The sequence below is a fragment of the Eumetopias jubatus genome, unplaced genomic scaffold (assembly GCF_037043125.1).
Source record: "Eumetopias jubatus isolate StellerSeaLion01/CBP00866 unplaced genomic scaffold, mEumJub1_p1.0 scaffold_13, whole genome shotgun sequence".
In the NCBI taxonomy this organism is placed as follows: Eukaryota; Metazoa; Chordata; class Mammalia; order Carnivora; family Otariidae; genus Eumetopias; species Eumetopias jubatus.
In genome coordinates, this window is record NW_028274819.1 from 2,004,875 (window position 1) to 2,025,729 (window position 20,855).

Below are 20,855 nucleotides of genomic sequence, written 5' to 3' on the forward strand. Positions count from 1 at the left end.
CACGGATTACCTCTTTCCACCCCTTCACTCTGAGCCTGTGTGTGTCCTTAAGGGCGAAGTGCGTCTGTTGCAGGCAGCATATAGGTGGGTCTTGCCAATTTTCAAATTAGGTGGTGGTGGTGTTGAGTTGCAGGGTCTTTATATATTCTGGACATAAAATTTATAAATCCTCTCTCCCGTTCTGTGGGTTGCCTTTCCCCTTTACTGATTCTGTTTTTTGCTGCATAGAAATTCTTAATTTTAATGAGGTCCAACTGATTCCTTTTTGCTTGTGTTCCCTCTCGTCTTGGTGTCATATCCAGGAAAGCATTTGCAAGTCCAGCATCATGAAGATTTTCCCTTATGCCTTCCTCTAAGGGTACATTTTGGGGTCTTAGGTATAGGCCTTTGATCCATTTTGAGTTCATTTTTGCATGCGGTGCAAGGCGAGGGTCGAACGTCATTCCTTTGTATGCAGAGATCCAGTCTTCCCCACGCCGTTGGTTGTGAAGACTGTAGGTACTTGTTTGGACTTGCTTTTCTCAGTTGACAGTTTACTCTGGAGATCACCCTGTATTGATTCATCTGTATCTTCCACATTCTTCCCCATGGCCGCCGGGAGGCTCCCCGTGCCACGCACCATGGTTGATTTATGGGCATTGAGTCGTTTCCAGTATTTTGTGATCTCAAATGATGTTCAGTGAATCACCTTGTACATTTGCATTTTCACGTTGTCAGAGGTGCTTTTAGGGGAGCTTCCTAGAAATGGAAGTGCATGGAGTGTTATTAGGACCAAATTTCCCTGCAAGAGGCCTACGCCCTGTGCACCACCAGCCATAGGTGAGGGGGCTGTGCCGGCTTCCTCACAGCACCCCCCGATGTGTGTTGTCACGCTCTTTTATTTTTCACCAGCCTGATAGCTTTGTTTTAATCTGCATTGCTACAATTACAGCTACGCCTTTGGACAGTTTTCATAGGCCCGAAGGTCACGTGTGCGTGTGTGCGTGTGAATTGTTTGTTCAAGTCTTTTCCAAATTTTTCTATTGAATTTTTGGTGCCTGGTCCCTTAATTTTTAAGTCTTTTGTATTTGGGGATATTAGTCCTTTGTCTGCGGTCAATGTTGTGAATGTCTTTTCTCGGTCGGTCATGTGTCTTTTGACTTTGTCTTGGGTGCTTTTGTCATGAAGAAACGTTCAGATTCGTCAGTCCTGAGTCTGTTGCCTCTGCACCATGAGTCGCGGTGGAGAGCCCTTTCCCCACGCCACGGTGTGAGGATCGTTCACTGTGCTTTCTTCTAGAAGTTGGGGGCTCTGTCATCTGCATCCCACCTGTGTCCATGAGGAGTTCGGTGTGTGTGACCTAAGGTCACCTCTTTCCAGTGCTGTCCAGGGGCCCTTCCGTAGCTGTCCAGCCTGCTCACCGGCCCTCGGGGAACAACGGAGGCAGGGAGCCCAGGAGGGTGTTGCTGGGAGGGGCTGGGGACAGCTTGCTCTCTGGTTGGGATAAGAGTGAGAGGTGAGGGGTCCTCTGCTGAAGACAGAAGACAGGCGTGTTTTCGGGGGGCACTGGGGGCATGACCCTAAGGTATTTGCTCTCGCACCTGGGCGTGTGGTGTCTGTTTCTGAGGCAGGGAAGGTGCTAGGGTCAGGTGGGGAAGGGGAGCCCGTGGGGGATGTGTCCTGGTGCAGGGGTTTGCTGGTGGGACCTCGGGGGACGGCCTGGCTGGGCTCACGGGTCTGTATGGGTGACGTGGGAGCAGAGGCTGGGCCAGCTGACAGCCCGGGTGACAGTGAGGAAGGAGGGGCCCAGGAGGGCAGATGTCCTGGCACCGAGGCAAGTGGGTGCGGGAAAACAGGGCAGAGCATCGGATAGTCTCAGAACTGGCTTTCAGGGACCTCCGGGGGCCTGGCTGCACCCCGGGAACTGCTCTAAGGCCACATCCTCCCCCAAAGCAGCAGGATGGTGTAGATCCTGACACGAGCGTCCTCGGTGTCGGTGGGGGGCGGACAGGGGGGGTGACACCCACAGGGGTTGGGCTTCCCACCCGGCTCCAAGCTGGAGCCCCGGGACAGGCCTCAGGGGACTGGGGCGGGGGCTTCTTGGAGTGGAGGGTGTAGGGGACATGGCTCTTCTGAGTTCTGTCCCTGCCCCCCCTGCCCTAAGTGCCCCGTAGCCGTGATGACTGCAGTGACTGCCCCGGCTTCCACAACAGAAGCTCACCGGCGGGAGGGACAGGTGGGAGCTGTCAGATGACACTGCTTTCGCCCTGGCTCACACCAGTGCACCCCAGGACGCGCGTGCCAGGCCAGGCCTGCAAACCCCACCCCTGCCCCAGGGGGTGCCGGCAGTGGCTGCCCCAGGCACAGAGTCACACAAACCAGGGAAACAAAGCCGCAGTGGAGAGGAGGTCGAAGAGGGAGGCATATGGCACAGGGCAAGCGCGTGCAGTTTGTGTGAGGCCCTTGCCCAAGGAACCCAGGAAGGCTTCCTGGAGGAAGTGTTGCTCAGGGTGAAATCAAAGCTTCCACATCACTGCGATGCCCACCCTATATCGGGGGCCCCTGGGGAAAGAGCTGTATCTGTGTGACGAGAAGTGCAGGGTACGGCCCGGATTAGGACGCTGCAACTTTCTAAAGGTCTCCACTTGCTGTTTCATGGGAGAGAGAATTTCCGTCTTTCGTGTGGGGTGGGTTGGGGGCAGGGCTGATGGATCCCAGGGCCGGTTCCCCTGGCCTCAGTGATCGTCTCGCCTTTGTTCTAGTTCAGCATGTCTGCTCCCAGGACCCCCACACCCAGCAAAACCTGTCCCGCCGTCCACAACCTGCAGGGGCTCTCTGCTCCAAGGAGTGACTGGCCTCCGGGGGGCTGGTCAGAGTGGCGTGGGGGGCGCTCGGCGTCCTGGGGAGAAGTCCCGGCCGTGGGCAGAGGTGGGGGAAGGCAGGGCTCCTGCCGGGCTGGGGTCCGGGCCGGCGGCTCAAGGATGTGTGGGCTATTCTGGGCAGCCGGCAGGAAGCCGGCCGTGCTCCTGGCGGCTGCGTAGGGTATAGGCCTGCTGTGGGCATTTCCCACCCCACGTCCGTGCCTGTCCTGCCCGGCTCTTCCTTTCCTCTGCTTTGTTCCCTCCTCGGCCAGGGGCTCTCTGGCTCGGGCCGGGAGATGGTCCCTGGGTTGAGAAGGAAAAGCGGGGCCCTCAGGGGCCCGCAGGGATGGTGTGGGGCAGCCCACTTGGGAGATGCCCGCAGAGGTGACCGGCAGTGGCCAGAAGGGCCTTGCTGCCGATGCCTCCTTTCTGATTGGTTGCATCCGGCATTGACTGCTTCTTGGTGCTAAGAGGCTCCTGGTGTTTTCCTCCTGCCTCTGGTTGGGGCACAAGAAAGCAGCACGTCACTGACATCACCCCACCTCCCGCCCGGCCTTGCACTTGGGGTCTCTGGGGCCTGCCCAGGTGCTCAGTGGCTGAACAGCAGATGCCAGCCAGAGGCTGTGCCCGCTGATCCTGGGAGGCCCGGCGCACCTGATGCCTCTTCGCCCGAGCGAGAGGCCTTTCTCTGACCTTGTCACCGGCGGCCCTCCCAGTCCTCCACCCCGGTCCTGCCACTGCGGCCTCAGGCCTTCCAAACCTTGCCTCAGGGCCTTTGCATGACTCTTTCCTGCCCGGAATATCCATTCCTGGCAGAACTGCTTGTCCCCACCTCCCAGAGCGGCCCCCCGGCCCTGCCACTCGCTGGGACAGCCAGCCCCCTTTCCGTTTCCCCGGGGCCGCTGCCGCTCCTCGTCATGGCTGACTTATCTTCTGCTTTATCGTCTCTTTTTCCCCAAGTCAGCCTCTCTTGTGGAAGCTGGCATGGTACCTGGCTCATCACTGGTACTTTCCACCTGGGGGTAGGGATGGGGGCAGACCACGCTGGGCCTTGCAGGCAGGCGAGGAGCGTGCATGGGGTTTTGAGCACCTGGGGAACAAGTGGAGGGCGTCTTGGGGGTGCCACACGACACAGAGTGTAGGACCAGAGAGGCCTTGCAGGCCCCGGCGTCCTCCACAGTCGGCCTCCACGTGTGCGGGACCTGGTTCAGTCAAGTCCTGGGTACTCCGGGCGACTCTCGCTCCATGACCGGTGGCTGGTGGTGGGTGGCCGAGGAGCATGTTTCTTGCCCCCACGTGGCCAGCCAGGCCACCATCCAGGGGCCGAGGTTGCTGACACCAAAATAAAACTGCTAATTGCATCCGGCGTTGAGTAACGCACGCCCAGCCGTGAGAGAGGAACATCAAGGCCCCAGGCCCGTCCCGCTGCATGGCTGGCCACTTCCTCCCTGCCTGCCCGAGAGCGGCTCCCGCTGAAGCCAGGGCCTGGTGGGGAGCCCCACGAGGCAGAGCCTGCGGGGCGCCTGCACAACAGGGACCCTGGGGGCACCATGACCCCTGCGTGGGGCATGGGCCCCTGTCCGCCTGGGCCTCTTCTGTGGGCACAAGGAGCCCGGAGGGGGTTGCTCCCTGGCAGTGGGTGCTCCCTGGCGGGGGTGCGGGCAGGAGGAAGCAGCATAGAGGAAGTGGGAGCGTCTGTCTCAGGCCAGCTGGAGAAAGAGGAAACGGACGTTCTCCGGAGGGGCAGATCCACTAGTCTGGCTCAAGCGGGCGAGACCTCATCTTGTCCAGGGTGGTGATGGGAAGCGCCCGCAGGTGGCGCCCGCCACGTGGCAGACGTCTGTCCCTCGGCAGCCGAGCCCCGTGAGGCTACCTGATGACACGTGTCCTCTCCCAGGACCGGTCTCCCCCCTTGCCGTGCCCACTCGGGGGCCCTGCTCCTGGGACCTGCGGGGGCGCCACGGGGCAGTCAAGGCGCTGGAGGAGCTGCCAGGCTGTGCCGCCCCCCTGCTCCCGCTGTGCCCAAGGGCCCGGGGCTCGGTGCCACCAGCCCCCGCAGCCTGCATCTGGGGATGTCCTTGTGGGGCCTGGGTGTAGGGCCCCAGACCCTGGCTCGGGGCCCCGGGCACATGCAGCACTCATCCCTTGTCCCCCCTGGGCCCCAGGCTTGCCTGCTGCACCACCTGCCGCTGTGGGTATAGCCCGAGGGCCACGCTGAGGCCACAGCAGGTGGGGAGGGGCTTTCCGAACAGCAAGCTCCACGTGGATGCGGTGTGGACGCCATCCTCCGAGCGATGGGCCGGGGCTTCTGCACTGGGGAGGGGCCGGGGCCGTCGGTCAGGGGACCCTGCAGTCCTTGGTGGCTGACCATGCCCAACATGCCCTGGCCTGGGGTGCAGATGCTAGTGGGCCAGATGGCCCCTGGGGTAGGGGTGTCGGCAGCGCGGTGCCAGGGCACGTGGGGTTGCACTGAATTAGAGGGTCAGCCGCAGGGAGGGACCCATGATGGAGGCAGGGGAGGCGTGTCTGTTTCCTGCCACCGACGTCCCTGCCTCACCCCCCACCCCCGCCCCCATGCCTCCATGCACTCCTGCATCCCCACCTCACCCCCCCACCCCAATCCCTGCCTTCCAGAGGCTTCTGGGCTGCTCCGTAGGAGAGCTTGTGGGCAGCCTTGCCTGACTAGTCTCTCTCTTGGGGCCTGAAGTTGGGGAGTGCTACCACCTTGGGCCTGGGGCTGGGCCGTGCTGGGGTCCCTGGGGGTGCTCTCGGGGGCCAGCACATTCCTCCCTGGCACCTCACACGCCGCGGTGGGAGGCCAGGGAGGCACTATGCCCAGCAGTCCTGAGCCTTCCTGGCGCGGTAGGCCCGGCTGCAGAGGCCCAGGTGAAGGGCCCTATTCAGGAGGCCTGCCCGGGGCTGTGTGGGTTGGCGTGTCCCGCTCCCTGCGGGCTGTCCCGTCACCAGGTTCTTGTTTTGTCAGCAGAGGGCTTTCCTGGGCCAGAGTGGCGGGGTGTAGACAACGGGACTTTCTGGCTCTGTGGGTGGAGGGGACGGACCCTGGCCTCGGGGAAGCTGCCAGCCTGCTCTTGGCCCCTGCGTCCTGGGGGCCTGGAGGGGAGGAGGGTGTCCTGCTCAGGACGGAGGCCGTGGCCAGGCTCCGGGGCCCTCACCCCACTCGCAGGTTCTAAGAGGGGGTTGCCCCAGCGGAGAGCCGTGAAGCCAGCCCCTGCCCGCTCCGGGCCATCGTGGGTTCCCAGAAGCCAGCATCTCGTTCAGAGAACCTGGGCCCTCCCAGGGCAGGAGGACTCGGGGGGACACTGGTCACCCGGGCCCTCCATGGTGCCAGGCCTGCCCGGCAGCTGCCTCAGCATCTCCCCCAGACGCCAGCCTGCTGGGATGCGGGGGACCGAGGGCTGGGAGAGAGGTCAGGGGCCACTGTGTGTGTCGGGGGGCAGCCTTGACAGGGAGGGCCAGGCCGCTGGCCGTCTCTGGCTGCGAGGGGTTGGGTGGGTCGGTGCAGGGGTTGGGTGGGCTCTGTCTTGGGTTAGGGGCTGCTGGCATGAGCTTTCCTGCCTCTCAGCGATGCCTTTGCCTCCAGCCATCGGGTCAGGAGCCTGGGGCTTCGGGGGCACTGGGGAGGGCGGGGAAGGCGCTGCGAGGCTTGGCCTGACACCTGCCTTCTCATGCTGCCTCTCCGGGTCTGGGTGGGTGGTGGTCTCAGCCCCGAGGACAGATCGCATGGGTGAGCTGCCGCACAGTCCCAGGGCCCAGGCTGGGGGGCCGCCAGGGCTGGAGGCTGAGGTGTGGCCTAGGGTCTCTCGGGCCGTCTGGGCTGTGAGCAGGACCGTCCCTGGCACGCGGTGTCCCCAGCACCATGATGTGGTTCTGCTGTGTGGTCTGGGCCAGCCCGTCCTCTCTGGGGCTGTTTCTAGAGAAGCAGGGCCAACTGGGCTTCTCCCCCCGAGGGACCCGTGCTCAGCTCTCTCACAGGACGGAGCCACGGCCCCAGAGCAAGGGTGGGGCTGCCGGCCCTGTGCTGGCTCTTCTCCTTCCTTAGGGGGACCCCGGACTTGGCATTTCTAAGCCTCTGTTCTCCCACCTGTGAGATGGACATTGCAATACCTAACCCGCTGTGTTCGTCCGGGGATCCAGGAAGCACTCAGGTCTGCTGAGGCCCCCGGAACCAGGCTGGCCGCACAGAAACCCCGGCTCTCACTGCTGTCCTGTGCTACTTAACTCCATTGTGGGGCTGGGCAGCATCCCACAGAAGCCCCGTGGTCCCGGCTCCAAAGCCGGGTGGACACTGGTACAGGCCAATCTGATCGCGGCCACGGCTGAGGCAGCCCTTGACTGAGCCCATGCAGGCCGTGGGGCATCCTTCTCGGGGGGGGCGCTGAGGCTCAGGTCCCACACGGCTCTGTTTCAGGGACCCCCTCGTGTCCCCTGGAGTGGAACCGAAGCCGCCACGGTGGGGTTGGAGGTTTATTTCAGCTGGAAATGAAACTATAGCAGGAAAGACTTGGGCTGGATGCAGGAGGGACTTCCCCCAGCAGGAACGAGTGTGGGAACCCCACGTCCTCCTGGCAGTGGTGGGGTCGTGGTGAGCCGGCTGCCCCCAGCTCTAGGGTCAAGGGTCAGTGTCCTTCTACCCCACCCTGTGCTCTCTCGGGCCCTGGCTGAGGGGTCCTGGGGTCAGGGAGCCCACCGGGTCCCCTACACACTGGCTCTGCTGGTGCCTTCCTCCGCGCCCGGGCCCCAGGTGGGCGGAGGGGGCAGTCTCGCCCCAGGTGAGGCTGCAGGGGCCCCGCTGTTCCCAGGCCGAGGCTCTCCTCTGAGACACAGGGGAGCAGGGTGGAGAGCGCGGGCACAGGTGGGTCTGCAGCCGGACTCCACGGAGACGGGGACGAGCGTGCGTACGGGCGCAGGCACGGACGGCCCCTGTGCACGTGGTGACTTGAGTTTGCTCTCCCAGCACCTCCTAAATATACGCGAACAGGGAGTCTCCCATCACAGGCTGGCCAGGCGGCAGGCTCAGTGTGGGCGCTGCCCCGGGGGCCAGGCTGACCCCAGGAGCCCTGGGCCCGCCCGCAGGTGGCCCCGTCCCTGAGCGCCTCCCGGGGCCTGAGCCTTCCAGCCACCGGGCTAAGCCCATCTGGGGCCTGTTCTCCCTCTGCCAGGCCAGGCGCAGCTTCTGGCAGGAAGTTCTGGAGTTCCCGCCACTCCCGGTTGGCCCCTGAGCCACCGTTTTCCGGGAGGTGTGAGGTGTGGCTGGAGGCGGCCGGGGTGGGCGGCCTGTTCCCGGCTGGCCGTGTGGTGCTGTGTGACTCCAGCCCATGCCGTACCCTCTCTGAGCTTCCCTCCTCCTGTGACGAGGCCAGGCCCGCTTCTCTGGCTTCTCGTCAGGTCTGGAATGGACAGGAGGAAGCAGGCTTTTATGCTGCTCATTGCCCCCCGCCCGCCGTGCTGGGGCCTTAGACCCGCTGGGCACTTAGGGCACTGCCGTGGGGCCCGATGGCAGTGAGGATGTGGGTGTCAGCTCCGCAGGTGGGTGTCCCGTTGTCTGGGGAGGGGCCGGCCTGTGGCTGGACGCTCCTGATTCAGTCACCCACAGCCTGACAGTGGGACGTGGCTGCTGGTGCCCTGAGCATGTACGTGGATCCTTCGGGGTGGCTCATGCCCACAGTCACGCCCCCACTGAGACCCCCTCAGCAGCCCCTCTGGTGCCCGGCCTGGTTCCGGGAGCTCAGCAGGCCTGAGTGCTGCAGGGTGACCATGGGTGGCATGGTCAAGCACTCTGCCAAAGTCTCTGTCCCCAAGCCACCCCCCGGTGGTGTGGCCCTTCGGGTGGCCGTGGAGGTGCCGCACACACAAAGGCTCTGTGCTGAGGAGGGTGTGCAGAGTGAGAGGACCCCGGGCAGGGCTGTCTAGACCGATCGCAGCCAGCGCTGGGGGCAGCCCTGTCTCCCACTCGCCGCCGCTCGGGGCTGCAGTGCACTGTTGGGCGATCAGCCAAGGGAGGCCTGAGGTGCCTCCAGCCGGGGGGGCCCCCCACTTCTGTGCCTAGGGGCCGAGGCCGTCCGAGCGTGGCCGTCGGGGTGAGCACCTCTCTTGTGCGTCTGTCCCGAGGGGAACAGCGTCTCTGTCTTTGTGGCGCTCTGCTCCTGATGGAGCCATCACACCTTCCCAGGAGAGTGTGACCCCGTCCGTGTGCGTCTGCCGTCCCTGGCTCGGGGAGACGCCTGCAGGAGACCGTGTGCTTGGATCTTGCCACGTCACCACCCGGCTGGTGGCCTCGCTGGCCTTCACGTCAGGCTCTGAGAGGGCGAGGGGCTGGAGGTGTGGGCGCCAGGCTGGCTCAGTGTCCCCCATGGCCACCTCCAGGGCAAGCCCTCCCTGGGACCACACCCTCGGGCCACCCCCGTGTCTCCTGCCCACGCCGCTGCCCCCGCGTGCACCCCCCGCTGCTGGGCCCCCCCCCGGCCGCCCCCAGTCTCCTTTCTGCCCAGCACCGTTGGTGTGCAGCCTAGGGTGTGCGCGTGCGGAGAGCTGCCTCCAGAGCCGTGCCCAGGGCCATCAGAAGGCCCGTGGGGGCGGGCCGAGGAGGGGAAGAACGGAGCACAATGATCTCACTGCTGGATACACACTGGAGGCCTGCATGGAGGAGGCAGCACTGAGAATTCTATTCACTGAGCTCCTGAGTTGAACCTAAAGTTGCATTCAGTTGGTTGTGTGCTGGGCCTGCAGAGGGAAACTGGCGGATGGGACCCTGCCTGGGAGCCCCTTTCTCAATCGGGGAGGCAGCAGGGGGCAGCAGGTGGTCAGTGGTCTGGGGGGTAGAGCAGGGTCCACGGCCCAGGCAGGTGTCAGGAGGGCTCGGGGGTGCTGGGGTGTGGCAGCCAGCCGCGGGCGGAGGGGAGACGGCCGGGGCTCACCGGGGGGTGTCCTCCGTCTCTCCCACTCATTGGTCTCCCTGACGTGGTGGGGTCTGGAGGGTGTAGCACGCGGACCAGGGACCTTGAGGAGACGTGTGCACGTCCCGACCCCTGCAACCGTGACTCCATCTGGAGAGGGGGGTCTTCGACATAGTTCGGTGGTGAGAAAGGAGAAGCTGAAAAGGAGCTTCTGGACGTATTTTGAATTGTATTTTAAAAACTGATACCAACCTCATACAGAGACAGCATCTTTGCAGCAGGTGGGGTGGGGTTCAACATCTAGAGGGGCAGAGGTGACCCTGGACGCCCGGGGGCCCTACATGTGGTGACGGGTGGTGATGGTTGTCCTCGTAAGAGGAGGGGCCATGTGACCATGGAGGCGGAGACCGGGCAGTGCGGCCACCAGCCCAGGGATGCCTGGGGCCCCAGCAGCTGGACAAGGACACAGCCCCCATCGCCCCAGCCCTCCCTGCCCAGGATGACCCCCCACCATGCTTGTCCTCACAGCATCCATGCACGGCGTGGTATTCCTGCCCCGGGGACCGTGGCACCGAGTGCCAAGCCCAAGGGAGAGGTTCAGTCTTGGCCCGGAGCTGGGCCTGCGGGGGATGCTGGGGTCGGCAGCTGGGGCTCACGGTGCCCGTGGCCTGGACATGCTCTGGCTGGTTCAGAGCCTCGGTGTCCCAATCAGTGGCTGTGACCTTGCTCCACACTCCAGGGCCGCCCGGGAGGGAGGGCCAGCTGCATGGCCCGGAACCCCTGGAGAACCCATGGCACCTCGCCCCAGGCGGCCCCTCCTCACGTGGGGTGCTGGGGTCCCTGCTGCGCGGGCCTTACAGGAGGCAGCGCCGGGCACAGGCTGGGCCAGCAAGAGGACCTCGGCCTCCCTGCTGGGCAGGGTTGCCCCCCCCCCGGGGACAGCTCTGCAGGACCCGAGGCCACCCCCTGTGGGAGTCCAGTGTCACGGGGGTGTCTCAGCCCTGGGGCAGGGCAGGCACACCTGCCCTTCACTTGTTGGGGGGGGGGTCTTTGGAACCTTCCTTCCAGGGCGACTTTTGTACAGAGAGAAGCCCCTCCGATATGGTTTGGACGTCAGTGCCGACTCTGTTGAATCCCACGCTCCGACCCCCGTCCGACCTTGGGCTTGAGGTCGCTGTGACAGCCCTTTGTTTCTGTGCCTGTGAGGGTCCTGTCCCAGGTGGGCGGGCCTCTGAACCTCGCTCTGCCCTCCTACAGCCTGCCTGGACCTCGGGCAGCGGCCCACCGCTGCCTACAAACACCTTTGCTTCTGAAAAATTTTTAAATTGTGGTAAAATATGCATAAAATTTATCATCTTAGCCACGTCAAGTGCACATTCACACTGTTGTGCGGCCATCCCCACCGTCTGCCTCCAGAACTTTCCATCTTCCCAAATGGAAACTCCATCCTCATGAGACACCGACCCCCGTCTCTCCCCCGGCCCCGGCGCCCACCATCCACTCTCTGTCCCCGTGAACCTGGGGAACTCCAGGGGCCCCCTGTGAGTGGATCACACAGGATTTTGTCCTTCTGCGTCTGGTTCTGTCAGCATCTGAGGCTCTTCCCTTTACACATAACCTTTCCTGGGCCCAAAGGACTCAGGCACTCACACAACCCTTATACACTCAGTAAACTAAGCCTCCCGATCCAGCACGGTTCACATCCTCCGTGGCCTTCCAGCATCCTGGAATTTCAGCTTAAACCCCGGGGTAACCTGGGGGCCACGTTCTTTGGTGTTGGGGGCCCTGAGGGCACCGCGAGCAGCCTGCACTTTCTGTGTGTGCTGTGTGTGGGGTTCGCATGAAGAATCCCAAACTTCCCTGGGAAATATCTGGGGTGGAAAGGTGCCTCCCGGCAGGCGGGAAAAACCTCACCAGGGGTCCACAGTGCTTCCGGAGGAGTCCGGGCACCAGGGGAGGGCTGCTGCGGTCCCTGTGCCCCGGAGGGCCCCCCCTGCTGTCTTGGACCAGGGCCCTGGTGCACCTCCTGCATTCTTTCCTGTTCCCAGGTGCCCTGGCCGCCGCAGGTACTACCGTGATGACCGATAACATTCAGGACGTCCCTCCAGGCTGGCGCTCGCGGCCCCAACCCCTGGCCAGCAGCACAAGCAGGGCATTGTCCCTCGGGGCATGGAGCTGCCACCACGCTGGGGGCCAGCATGGCCTCTGGGGGGTTGGTGTCCTTTGTCCGCCCCCCCCCCCCCGCAGCCCGGCTCCTGCGCCTTGACCCAGAAAATGGGTCGGGTCCCTCCTCTTCCTGAGCCGCAGTCTGACAGCTCTTGGGGTCTGTGGCCGAAGGCTGGGTCGGAGGGCGGTCTCAGCCCTGCAGAGGCCCGACGGGGGCATCAGGCACCCCGTGCTGTGAGCCCCTTGAGGACAAGGCCCCTGTCTCAGCATCTCAGAGGCCCCGAGGCCCACCCAGAACAGGGTGGAGTAGACAGATGCCCGCTTTGTGGAATGATTTGTTTTTGTTTGTTTTTTTTTTTTAAGATTTTATTTATTTGAGAGGGTAAGTGAGAGACCGAACACAAGCAGGGGGAAAGAGACAGGGGAGAAGCAGGCCTCCCGCGGAGCAGGGAGCCCGATGCAGGACTTGATCCCAGGACCCTGGGATCATGGACCTGAGCCGAAGGCAGACGCTTAACGACTGAGCCACCCGGGCGCCCCATTGTTGAATGATTCTTTCTGAAACTAGCAGCACGTGTTAAAATACTTGATGAACTCTGGAGGCTTCGGGACACAGCCGGGCTGGGGAAGCACCATGCGTGGCTGTGCACCAACTGTCCCCCGACCCTCCTGGGAAAACACTCTGCAGCGGCCCCAGGAGGGGCTCCCCGGGCAGGCCCCCGGCCCCTGCTGGCTCCCACCCCATGCTGCCCCTGCTGGCTCCCACCTCACCCCCCGGGCCCCCACTGGCTCCCACCCCCCCCCACCCCAAGGGCCCGGAGCCTCCGTCTGTGCAGGGGTCTCCCTGGAACCTCTGACTGGGGGCTTGGGGTGAGGACACGCATCCTGACATCCCCTCAGGGGGCCAGCTGGGGCCTGAGCACAGGAGGGGCTGCTCCCCTCCCGACGGTGCCCCCGCCTCTGGTCTCTCCCCATGCTTCTTGGGCACAGGCAGGCCCTGGGCGGTGGGCAGAGGGGCCCCTGGACAGCCAGCTCCCCAGCCGCGACATCCCGGTGCTGGGGTACGTGGCGCCCTCCTGCAGGGCCTCGGTGCTCCCGCCTGACGCGCTCCTGGCGAGCTCCCTGCCTTGCGGCTGAGCTTGGACTGACGGGACGGTCGGTGGTGGGCAGCCTCCCGGCAGTAACGCGCTGCCGCGGGGTCTCTGTGGTGCTGGAAGGGACATGAAGGCCGGCTGAGGCGCAGCCTGGCGGGAGCAGGGGCCCATCACGACACCCCGAGCGGGCAGAGGGGCCTCCGCGGATCCCCTTTTAGGCGCCCCCCGTGTCAGGAGGCAGGAAGCAGTCCAGACCTCGGAGCTTCCCGGGCCTGTCCTGGTGGCGGAGCCGGGAGGCGGGGATGCGGGAAGCTCTGGGCAGTGGCACCCGCAGACCCGGGCCTCAGGGTTCTCGCCCGCGGGACGTAAAGGCGCGGGGTGTGGGCGTGTGACTCAGGTGCGGCCGGTTCTGTTGCCCGCGGGTCAGCTGGAGAATGGCCCCCAGAGAGGCCTGCATCCTGCCCCGGATCCCATGCGTGTGGGACCTTCTGTGGCTTCACAGGTGTGGCTCAGGGAGGACCTTGAGATGGGGTCACCCTGGCTTCTTGGGGGGCCCTCAGTGCCCTCACCGATGTCGCAAAGAGGCTCGGGAGGAGAGGGCACGAGCGCTTGGTGCTCGTCCCAGGCCCGGTGCCTGGGTCCCTGCTCGGACCTCCAGCTGCTCTACCTCCCATGGCCCTGTGAGCGAGTGGCCCAGGGCTCTGTCTTGTGTCGATGGGCAAACTGAGTCAGACGGCTCTGCCCGGGCCACGTGGCCTTGTAGGGGCTGTGGGCGGGTACCATGTCTCCTCTGTGTGGGTGCTTCCTTGGCTCCGTCCGCACCCAGAGATCCGGGAGCGGGGCTGGGTGGGCACCTCCTGGCCTGGGTGATTGCATCTGCTCTGGTTCCTCTTGGCTGAGCGGGGCAGTAAGCCCAGTGGCAGCAGGATGAGTAGGTAGCGGGACTCGAGAGGGGCTCTAGGGTGTGGCTCAGGACCACGTGGCATGGCGCACGCAAGGCCCTTTGTCCATGGAAGGTGAGCTCTGTGCCCGAGGAGTGATCCGGCCACAGATGGGTGCTCACTCTCTCCATCAGCGTTTACCTGTGTCCTGGTGAGATTGAAACCCCGTCTCATTCACCCCCACAGAGGGCTCCCTGTGGGGTCTGGCAGGGAGGCTGGGCCATATCTGTTAAACTGCTTTACTGTGGGCTGGGGTCCTGTTCTCCTTGGTGGAGGCCTGGCGGGACTGGACATCCTTCCTAGTGAGTAAGAGGGTCCACAGAGCTGAGGCGGTACAGAGTGTGGCTGTGCACGGTCCCTGGAAGGAGGCACTACATGCACAAAGACCAGGAGGCTTGATGCAGTCTCAGGAGTGCCCAGGAGGGTTGGGGTGGCAGGGACAGCAGCAGGTGCAAAGGTCCTGAGGCAGGCAGGGCCGAGCATGCTCAGAAGAGGGGTGGGAGAAGCTGAGTAGTCTGGGCTCGCTGTGGTGTCCCCTGGGGGATGGGTGTCATGGGAGTCAGGCTCACTTGACTGCTGGTGGGGTGGGCTGTGGGGGCCCAGGGTGGAGGCTTATGGGCAGGCTGCAGAGAGGGGTTGGCTGGGATCTGGCTCTGCAAGGGGAGCCGATCAGCCTGTGTGGGGAGGGAGGCAGTGGTGGCAGGTTTTGGCCAGAGCTGCTAGAGGGCAGGGTGGGGCCTGAGAAATTGGGGCAGGGGTGGGGGGTGGAAAGGGGCTGAGGTGGTAGGGGGAGATGCAGGGGCCTTCTTGGTGGGCACAGGGTGGGGGTGGGGGTGGACTGAAAGTCCCCAGGAGCAGCAGGATCTTGGGGTGGGGAGAGGGCTGGGGGTCTGTGTCCCTGCCCACGCTGTGTTCCCTGCTGTCCAGTCTTCGAGGACCCGCTGAGCCCCAGAGCCCCCTGGGTGACCCCCAGACTTGCCCCTCTCCCAGGCAAGCCCTGTGACATCCGGGGATGTGGGGGGCATTCTCTGTGCCTCTGGCCCCTGGTGACCACCAGTCTTCTTCCTGTTCTGTCTCAGTGGCTTCCCATTAAGGGAACCGCACCACACGTGGCCTGTAAGCGTGGCTTCTTGGCGCCAGGCTTTAAGGTCCGTCCCACAGTCACAGGGGGTCAGAACTCAGCCTCCATGGCTGGCTAGCAGCGCCCCGCTCTGTGCACCTGCGCCTCGGGTTCTGGGCTCTGGTGGCTCTCTGAGTTCTCAGACTGAGAACTGGTCCCGCGGCGCAGGCGTGGGGGGTGGCGGGGAGCCCCTCTGGCCGCCAGGCCTGGGCCTGCGTCGCCGGAGCTGACCACCGTGTCCTCCTACCCTGCAGCTTCCTCATCGTCCTGGTCTGCCTCATCTTCAGTGTGCTGTCCACCATCGAGCAGTACGTCGCCCTGGCCACAGGGACCCTCTTCTGGATGGTACGTAGCAGTTCGAGGGGCTGTCCCGGCCGCTGGGGCTCTGGCCTCCCCCGGGCGAGTGGGCCGTGGGGTGGAGTGAGCTGCTCCCGGCCTGCACGGTGACCCTGTCCCGGTGTGCCCTCTACTGACCGGCCATGGTGGGCAATGGGAGACTGGAGGTGTGGGGACCCCCACCCTGACTCCTACATTTGCCAGGATGTGACAGTGAGGCGGGGATGAGAGGAGCCTGGGACTGGTGGTCTGGGTGGGCTTCCTGGAGGAAGGGGTTTCTGAGCTGAGCTGGGAAAGGACAGGAGGAGCTGTGGGCAGAGCTTGCCCAACCTGCGCTGTGGCCCTGGGTCTGGGTGACTGCTGACCTGGTCTGTCCCATCCGGCCCCCGGCCTCTGCCCAGAATGCCTGGGCCTCCTGGTTGGCTCCTGCCACCGACCTGCCTGTCCACCCTGACTCGAGGTGCCGTTGTCGTGGTAAACCAGACGTCCAGATGCACATGGATCTGCCCGGAGACTCTCCTGTCCGGGGGGCAGGTCTGCCTCGATGGCCTGACTGCCCTTGCTTGCTTGCTCCTCCCGGCGACCACCGGCATCCCCCTCCCGCCTAGTTGGCAGGACAAACTTGATGGCGTCCGATGGATGCCTCTGGGCACGAGACGTCTGTCTGGGCTGAGGTCTTCCCGTCCACGACCACGGTGTCTGTTTGCCAGGGGGGCCTTAGGGTTTCGTGATGTGAGGGTTATTGCTGATGACGGTGGTCCTTCCTGCCAACAGCCGCCCACAGACGGGACTTGCCCTTCCATTGTATTTTCTGGAGGTGCCTCGCTCCCTCCCCCCTTCTCCCCCTCCCCCCTCCCTCTCTCTGTCTCCCCCTCCCCTTTTCCCCCTGCTCACTCGCTCTCCTCTCTCTTCCCCAGTCTCTCCTCCGTCTCCCCCCTCCCCCAGGTACTCGAAAGCCACTGATGGTTGCTGACGGTTGTCCTCTGTATGGCCTGCGGTTTGACTACATTTGGCCGTTGCTGGGGGTGTCGGTCCTCTGGTCCCGCAGAGTTTTCTGGATGTGGGCTCAGTGCGGGGTAGTGTGGTGGGTGCAGCGGCTCCCGGGCAGGCCGGGCTCCACGGGGCGGGCGGGCTCCCCATGCTGTGGCCCCAGCCTGGCGGGACATGCGTGTGCTCCTGGTTGGGGGTGCCCTTTGGGTCCGATGTGAAGGTGTTGACTTTGTCAGCTGTTCCTTGTGTCTGTGGAGATGGTGGTGATGGCAGGTGTCCGGCTCTGGGTCCACTTGCTGTCCCACGGTACCATTTCTGTGCTCCTACTAGATTGTGCTTTTTTCTACAAAAGCGGGGGGCGGACAGGCTTCCTGTCGAGAAGCAGGATGGTGAGCCTTTGGGCAACGGCTCTCCTCCTCCTCCTCCTCCGGGTCCTCGGGACCCACGGAAGCTGCCACGGGTGCCGGCCTGGCCTGCGCTGAGGCCCCAGGGGGCTGCAGCGTCCTGGAGAAGGCTGGCCGCTCCTGCCTCGGGCAGTGAGTCAGCCGCCACCATCCTAGATCCTAGAGACAGATGTCCCCAAAACCCTGCCCTGGTGCTGGCCGGGGAGGGGGTCCGTCTCCTCTGCCACTGAGCGCTGGGTGATGCTTCTCTCCAGCCTGCACCTGCCTCCCAGGGAGGGGACGGTCCTTCCCGCCCGCCCGCCAGCTGGGGAGGAGCTGCGGGGGGCAGGGGCAGGGAGCAGGGAATGTGGGAGGGGTCTCTGGTGCTTCGGGTTGTCCCATGGCCCTCTGAGCCCCGGCCTGGAACCCACAAAGCACGTCTGCTGTGCGAGTTGCTGCTGAGTCCTCCCCTCTCTGCACATCCGAGGGCACCAAGCCCCTTACCTGCCAGAAGCCAAGGCTTCAGGGGGCCATGGCCGGACTCCAGGGCACCCTTCTCTTGGACAGAAGTGCTGCTGGGCGCGGGGGCCCAGAGACAGACCAGGGCGTGGGACCAGGGCCTGTCATCCCCTTGCCCGTGCGAGCATCCTGGGGTGGCCGTAGCCAAGCCATGTGGCTCAAAGGGTATCTATCTCCCACCGCCCCAGAGGCCAGAGATCGGGGGCCAGTACCCCCCCTGCAGGCGCGGTGTCCTCATGTGGAGGGAAGGAGCCCTCTGGCGTCTCTCGTAACGAGGACTCGGATCCGACAGTATCAGGCCCCGCTTCGGTGACCTCGTGTTACCTTAATGACTCCCTCTCCAAATAGAGTCACATTCGGAGGTGCTGGGGGTTGGGACTTGGACATGTGAGTCTGGGGGGCACACAGGTTAGCCCATGAGACCCCCCCGAGTGGCTTACTTCGGTCCTGGGAGTTTCGCTTTGGGGCTTTAGGAAGCTCTGACCACAGCGAGTTTCTGCGTCGATTTAGGGCACGCCGGGCACCCCCGCATCCGGTGGGCTGTGTGCACCCAGGGTCCTGAGCTCTGGTGGAGACTTACCACATGCTTGTGCGGCTCAGGCAGGGCCTGCAGGTGCCGCTGAGAGGGTGGGATGGAGCCTGGTGAAGCCGCCCAGGTCCAGCCGGTCGGGACGCTTGCAGGCATGGTCTGCACCCTGCTGTGTTGGCGGGTGTGTTCCCTGCGCTGGGCGTGGGAACCAGGCCAGCAGAGGGGTTCTCCCCGCAACAGCCCCGGCGTGGGGGGGGCGGGCCCTGGTGTGGTCTGGCCTCCACTCTCCCCCTGCAGGCCGGGAGCACCTTCCTCCCAGACCAGGCCTCTCGCATTCAGAGCTCATAGTCGACGTCGTGGTCTGGTGCTGCCCAGAGCTGCTGAGGGCTCCGGTCGCATCCTGGCAGCCCCCCTGCCCCCCTGCAGCCCCCCAGCATCCCGGCTGCCCCCCCTCCCATCCTGACCACCCCCTTCCTGCCTCGTCTCTCCAGGATGTCCTGCCGAGCCTGTGGTCACAGCATTTCTGAGGCCCGCATGCCACCTGGTGGCCATTTTCTGAACTACAGGCACAGTTCCCCAAACTGAGAACGGCGGCTCAGCTTGGGCTGGGGAGGGGAGAGGCCTGCGGGTCAGGTCCCCTACCCCTTCCTCTGGGACCCAGGATGGGTGTGCCAGCCCACTTCTGCTGTGTCTCACCTTCCTCTCACCCCTTGGAGGACCGAGACCCCATGCAGCCTCCCTTGTCCCCCACCCTCCTGTCCCTCCAGGGGCCCTCTCCACATGGCAGCCTTCTTTGGTTGGGGTGGGCAGTACTTTCTGAAACAAATCTGACCATTCCCCAGCTCCCCGTTGTAATAAGCTTGGCTTCTCCCTCTGGGCCTCCCAAATGCTGCACGTTCAGGCACCCCTGTCCCCATAACTTTGTCCTCCCCTCCCTCCACCCCAGCGCACTGTTCGCTGACCCTTGGACACTTCCCGCTGCCTCAGGGCCTTTGCACGTGCTCTGCTCTTGGCCTGCTATTTTTTTGGTGTGTCACATGACTGCTCATCTAGTTCCAAGTCTCAGCTTGGCTGTCACTGCTTCTGAACCTGCCATCTGGGGGTTCCCCATTCCTCTGTCCCAGGACAGTCTGGGCATGCGGTGGGATGGGTGGGGGGCTCTGTGGGTGGGTTTATAGCTTTCCATCGTTGTACACCCCCCGAGGGCAGGCACCCAGCAATTGCAATGACCCCACATGCCCAGCATGATGTCTCCAGGATTTGGACTCCCCGCCTTTGAGCCCCCTGCCCAGAGCTGCCCCCACAGGACTCCCCAAGGCCTCAGCTCCCCCCCCCCCCAGTAAATTAGAGAGGGTAGTCAGGACAGCCTCTGACTTCGCCCTCCGGTGGCCTTGCTGGGTTTCTAAGGGCTTCCCAGCTCAGTGGCTGCATGGAGCCGGGTCTTCGAGGGGGGTTTGAGCTGGCTGGGTCCGGCTGCTACTGGAGAGTCCTGGCCTTGGGGGTGGCAGGCACTGGGGATGCAGTGGCAGGGAAAGAGGCTGCCCCAGTCCCAGCCTCCAGGGGCAGATATGAATTATGTCCTGTGGCGGGTCAGGAAGGAAGTGCAAGGTGAAGAAGGGGTTGGTGTGGGATGTGTCTGTAGAGATGCTGAGGGCTTCTCCAAGGAGGGGAGGGGGGCAGAGGAGGTGGGCAGGGCCCGGGGGTGGCCGGGACAGGCAGGGACCCCTCCCACAGCTCACAGCCTCCAGGGTGGGCTGGGCAAGCGCAGGGCCCTCAGGGAAGTCACAGGGGGACTTCCTGGGGATGCATCAGACCCCAGGTAGAGGGACACCTGCTGCGCGTGTGGGGAGTGGGCTTAAGGAGCCCTGTTGGCAGCCCTGGGAGCCGGCGGGCACAGTTGTGCTGCAGGCCACCAGGTGGCGCTGCTGTCCACGGAATGCGGGCACCTCCGGCCCCGGGCCCAGAGCAAGCGGGAGCCAGACCGCAGCTGGGAGCCTGGGAGGGGCCGAGCGTGGGCTCCGAGCAAGGGGCTCCGAGAGCAGCCTGATGTGTAAATGGTGGAAAGAAGTCGCTGTGAGCTGTGCTTTCCCAAAGAGCCCATATTTCTGCCTTTCCTCTCATACGCTCTGTGTTTGTGGAGCCATTATCTGGCCCGAGCAGGGGAGCCCCGGGGCGGCCTCCGAGGGATTAAGCGTTCTGCTGAACCCGGCGGATTCGGTGCGCCTGCAAAAGCCATTTTGGGAGGCATCTCCTCTCTGCTGCGGGTCTGGCTCCGTGAGCGGGCCCACGTGGGGCCTGAGCCTTGTTTGCAGCTTCCCGGGCAAAGGGCTCCCACCACAGTGCGGGCGTGAGTGCACGGCCCATTGTACACGTGTGTGTGTGGGGGGGGCGCGTAGTGCCCTGGTGTGTCTGCTTGTGTGTGTGGCCACGTGCACGTGTGTGCGGGTGTGTCCCCGCGGCCACGTGCATGCTTCCCGCCTGTGTCTGTGTGCCCATGGCCTGAGAACAGGCTCCGGGCGGGTGGCGGGAGACAGTCAGGCCCAGGTGGGGGGCTGGGTTCCGTCTCTCCCTCGGTGTTGCTCAAGCCCCACAAAAAGAGGGGCCCCCAAAAGCACAGCACAAACACGGCGTATTCCTTGCCTTCTGGTGCTGAGCATACCAGGGAATCGTCCCGCGATGCTGTGGTTAAAAACCCCGTGAGCCGCGGCCCGGAGGCCTGGGGGATGAGGTCATCGCTCGCGGCTTCCTCCCTCGCTGCCGAGGCCCCCTCAGCCCGCCGCGGTGACCCGGCCCTCCTGCCCCCTGGGGTCCCTGCTTCCCCGAGACCCTCAGTTTCCTAGTTACACCGGCAGGCTCCCGCCCCAGGACTCTCGGCCCCCTTGACAGCCCTCGATGGGTCCCCATTTCCTGGAACAAGGTCCAGGCTCCGTCCCCGGGCCCCCAGCCCCTGCGGACCCGCATGTTTCCAGCCTCGGCCCTGCACACCCTTCCCACGCCAGCAGGGGTGGCGGGGCTGACCTCAG

At 64.3% G+C, this 20,855-nt stretch overlaps 1 protein-coding gene across 7 annotated transcripts in view; it reads left to right on the plus strand.

Annotated features, from left to right (window-relative positions):
* Positions 1-20,855, plus strand: part of KCNQ1 (potassium voltage-gated channel subfamily Q member 1) — a 315,307-nt gene that overhangs the window by 28,485 nt on the left and 265,967 nt on the right. For all 7 annotated transcript variants that reach the window (XM_088017545.1, XM_028117975.2, XM_088017544.1 and 4 more), the window contains exon 2: positions 15,330-15,420. In XM_088017545.1, coding sequence (XP_087873671.1) covers positions 15,330-15,420 — 91 coding nt within the window. The remainder of the gene's footprint in view (positions 1-15,329; positions 15,421-20,855) is intronic.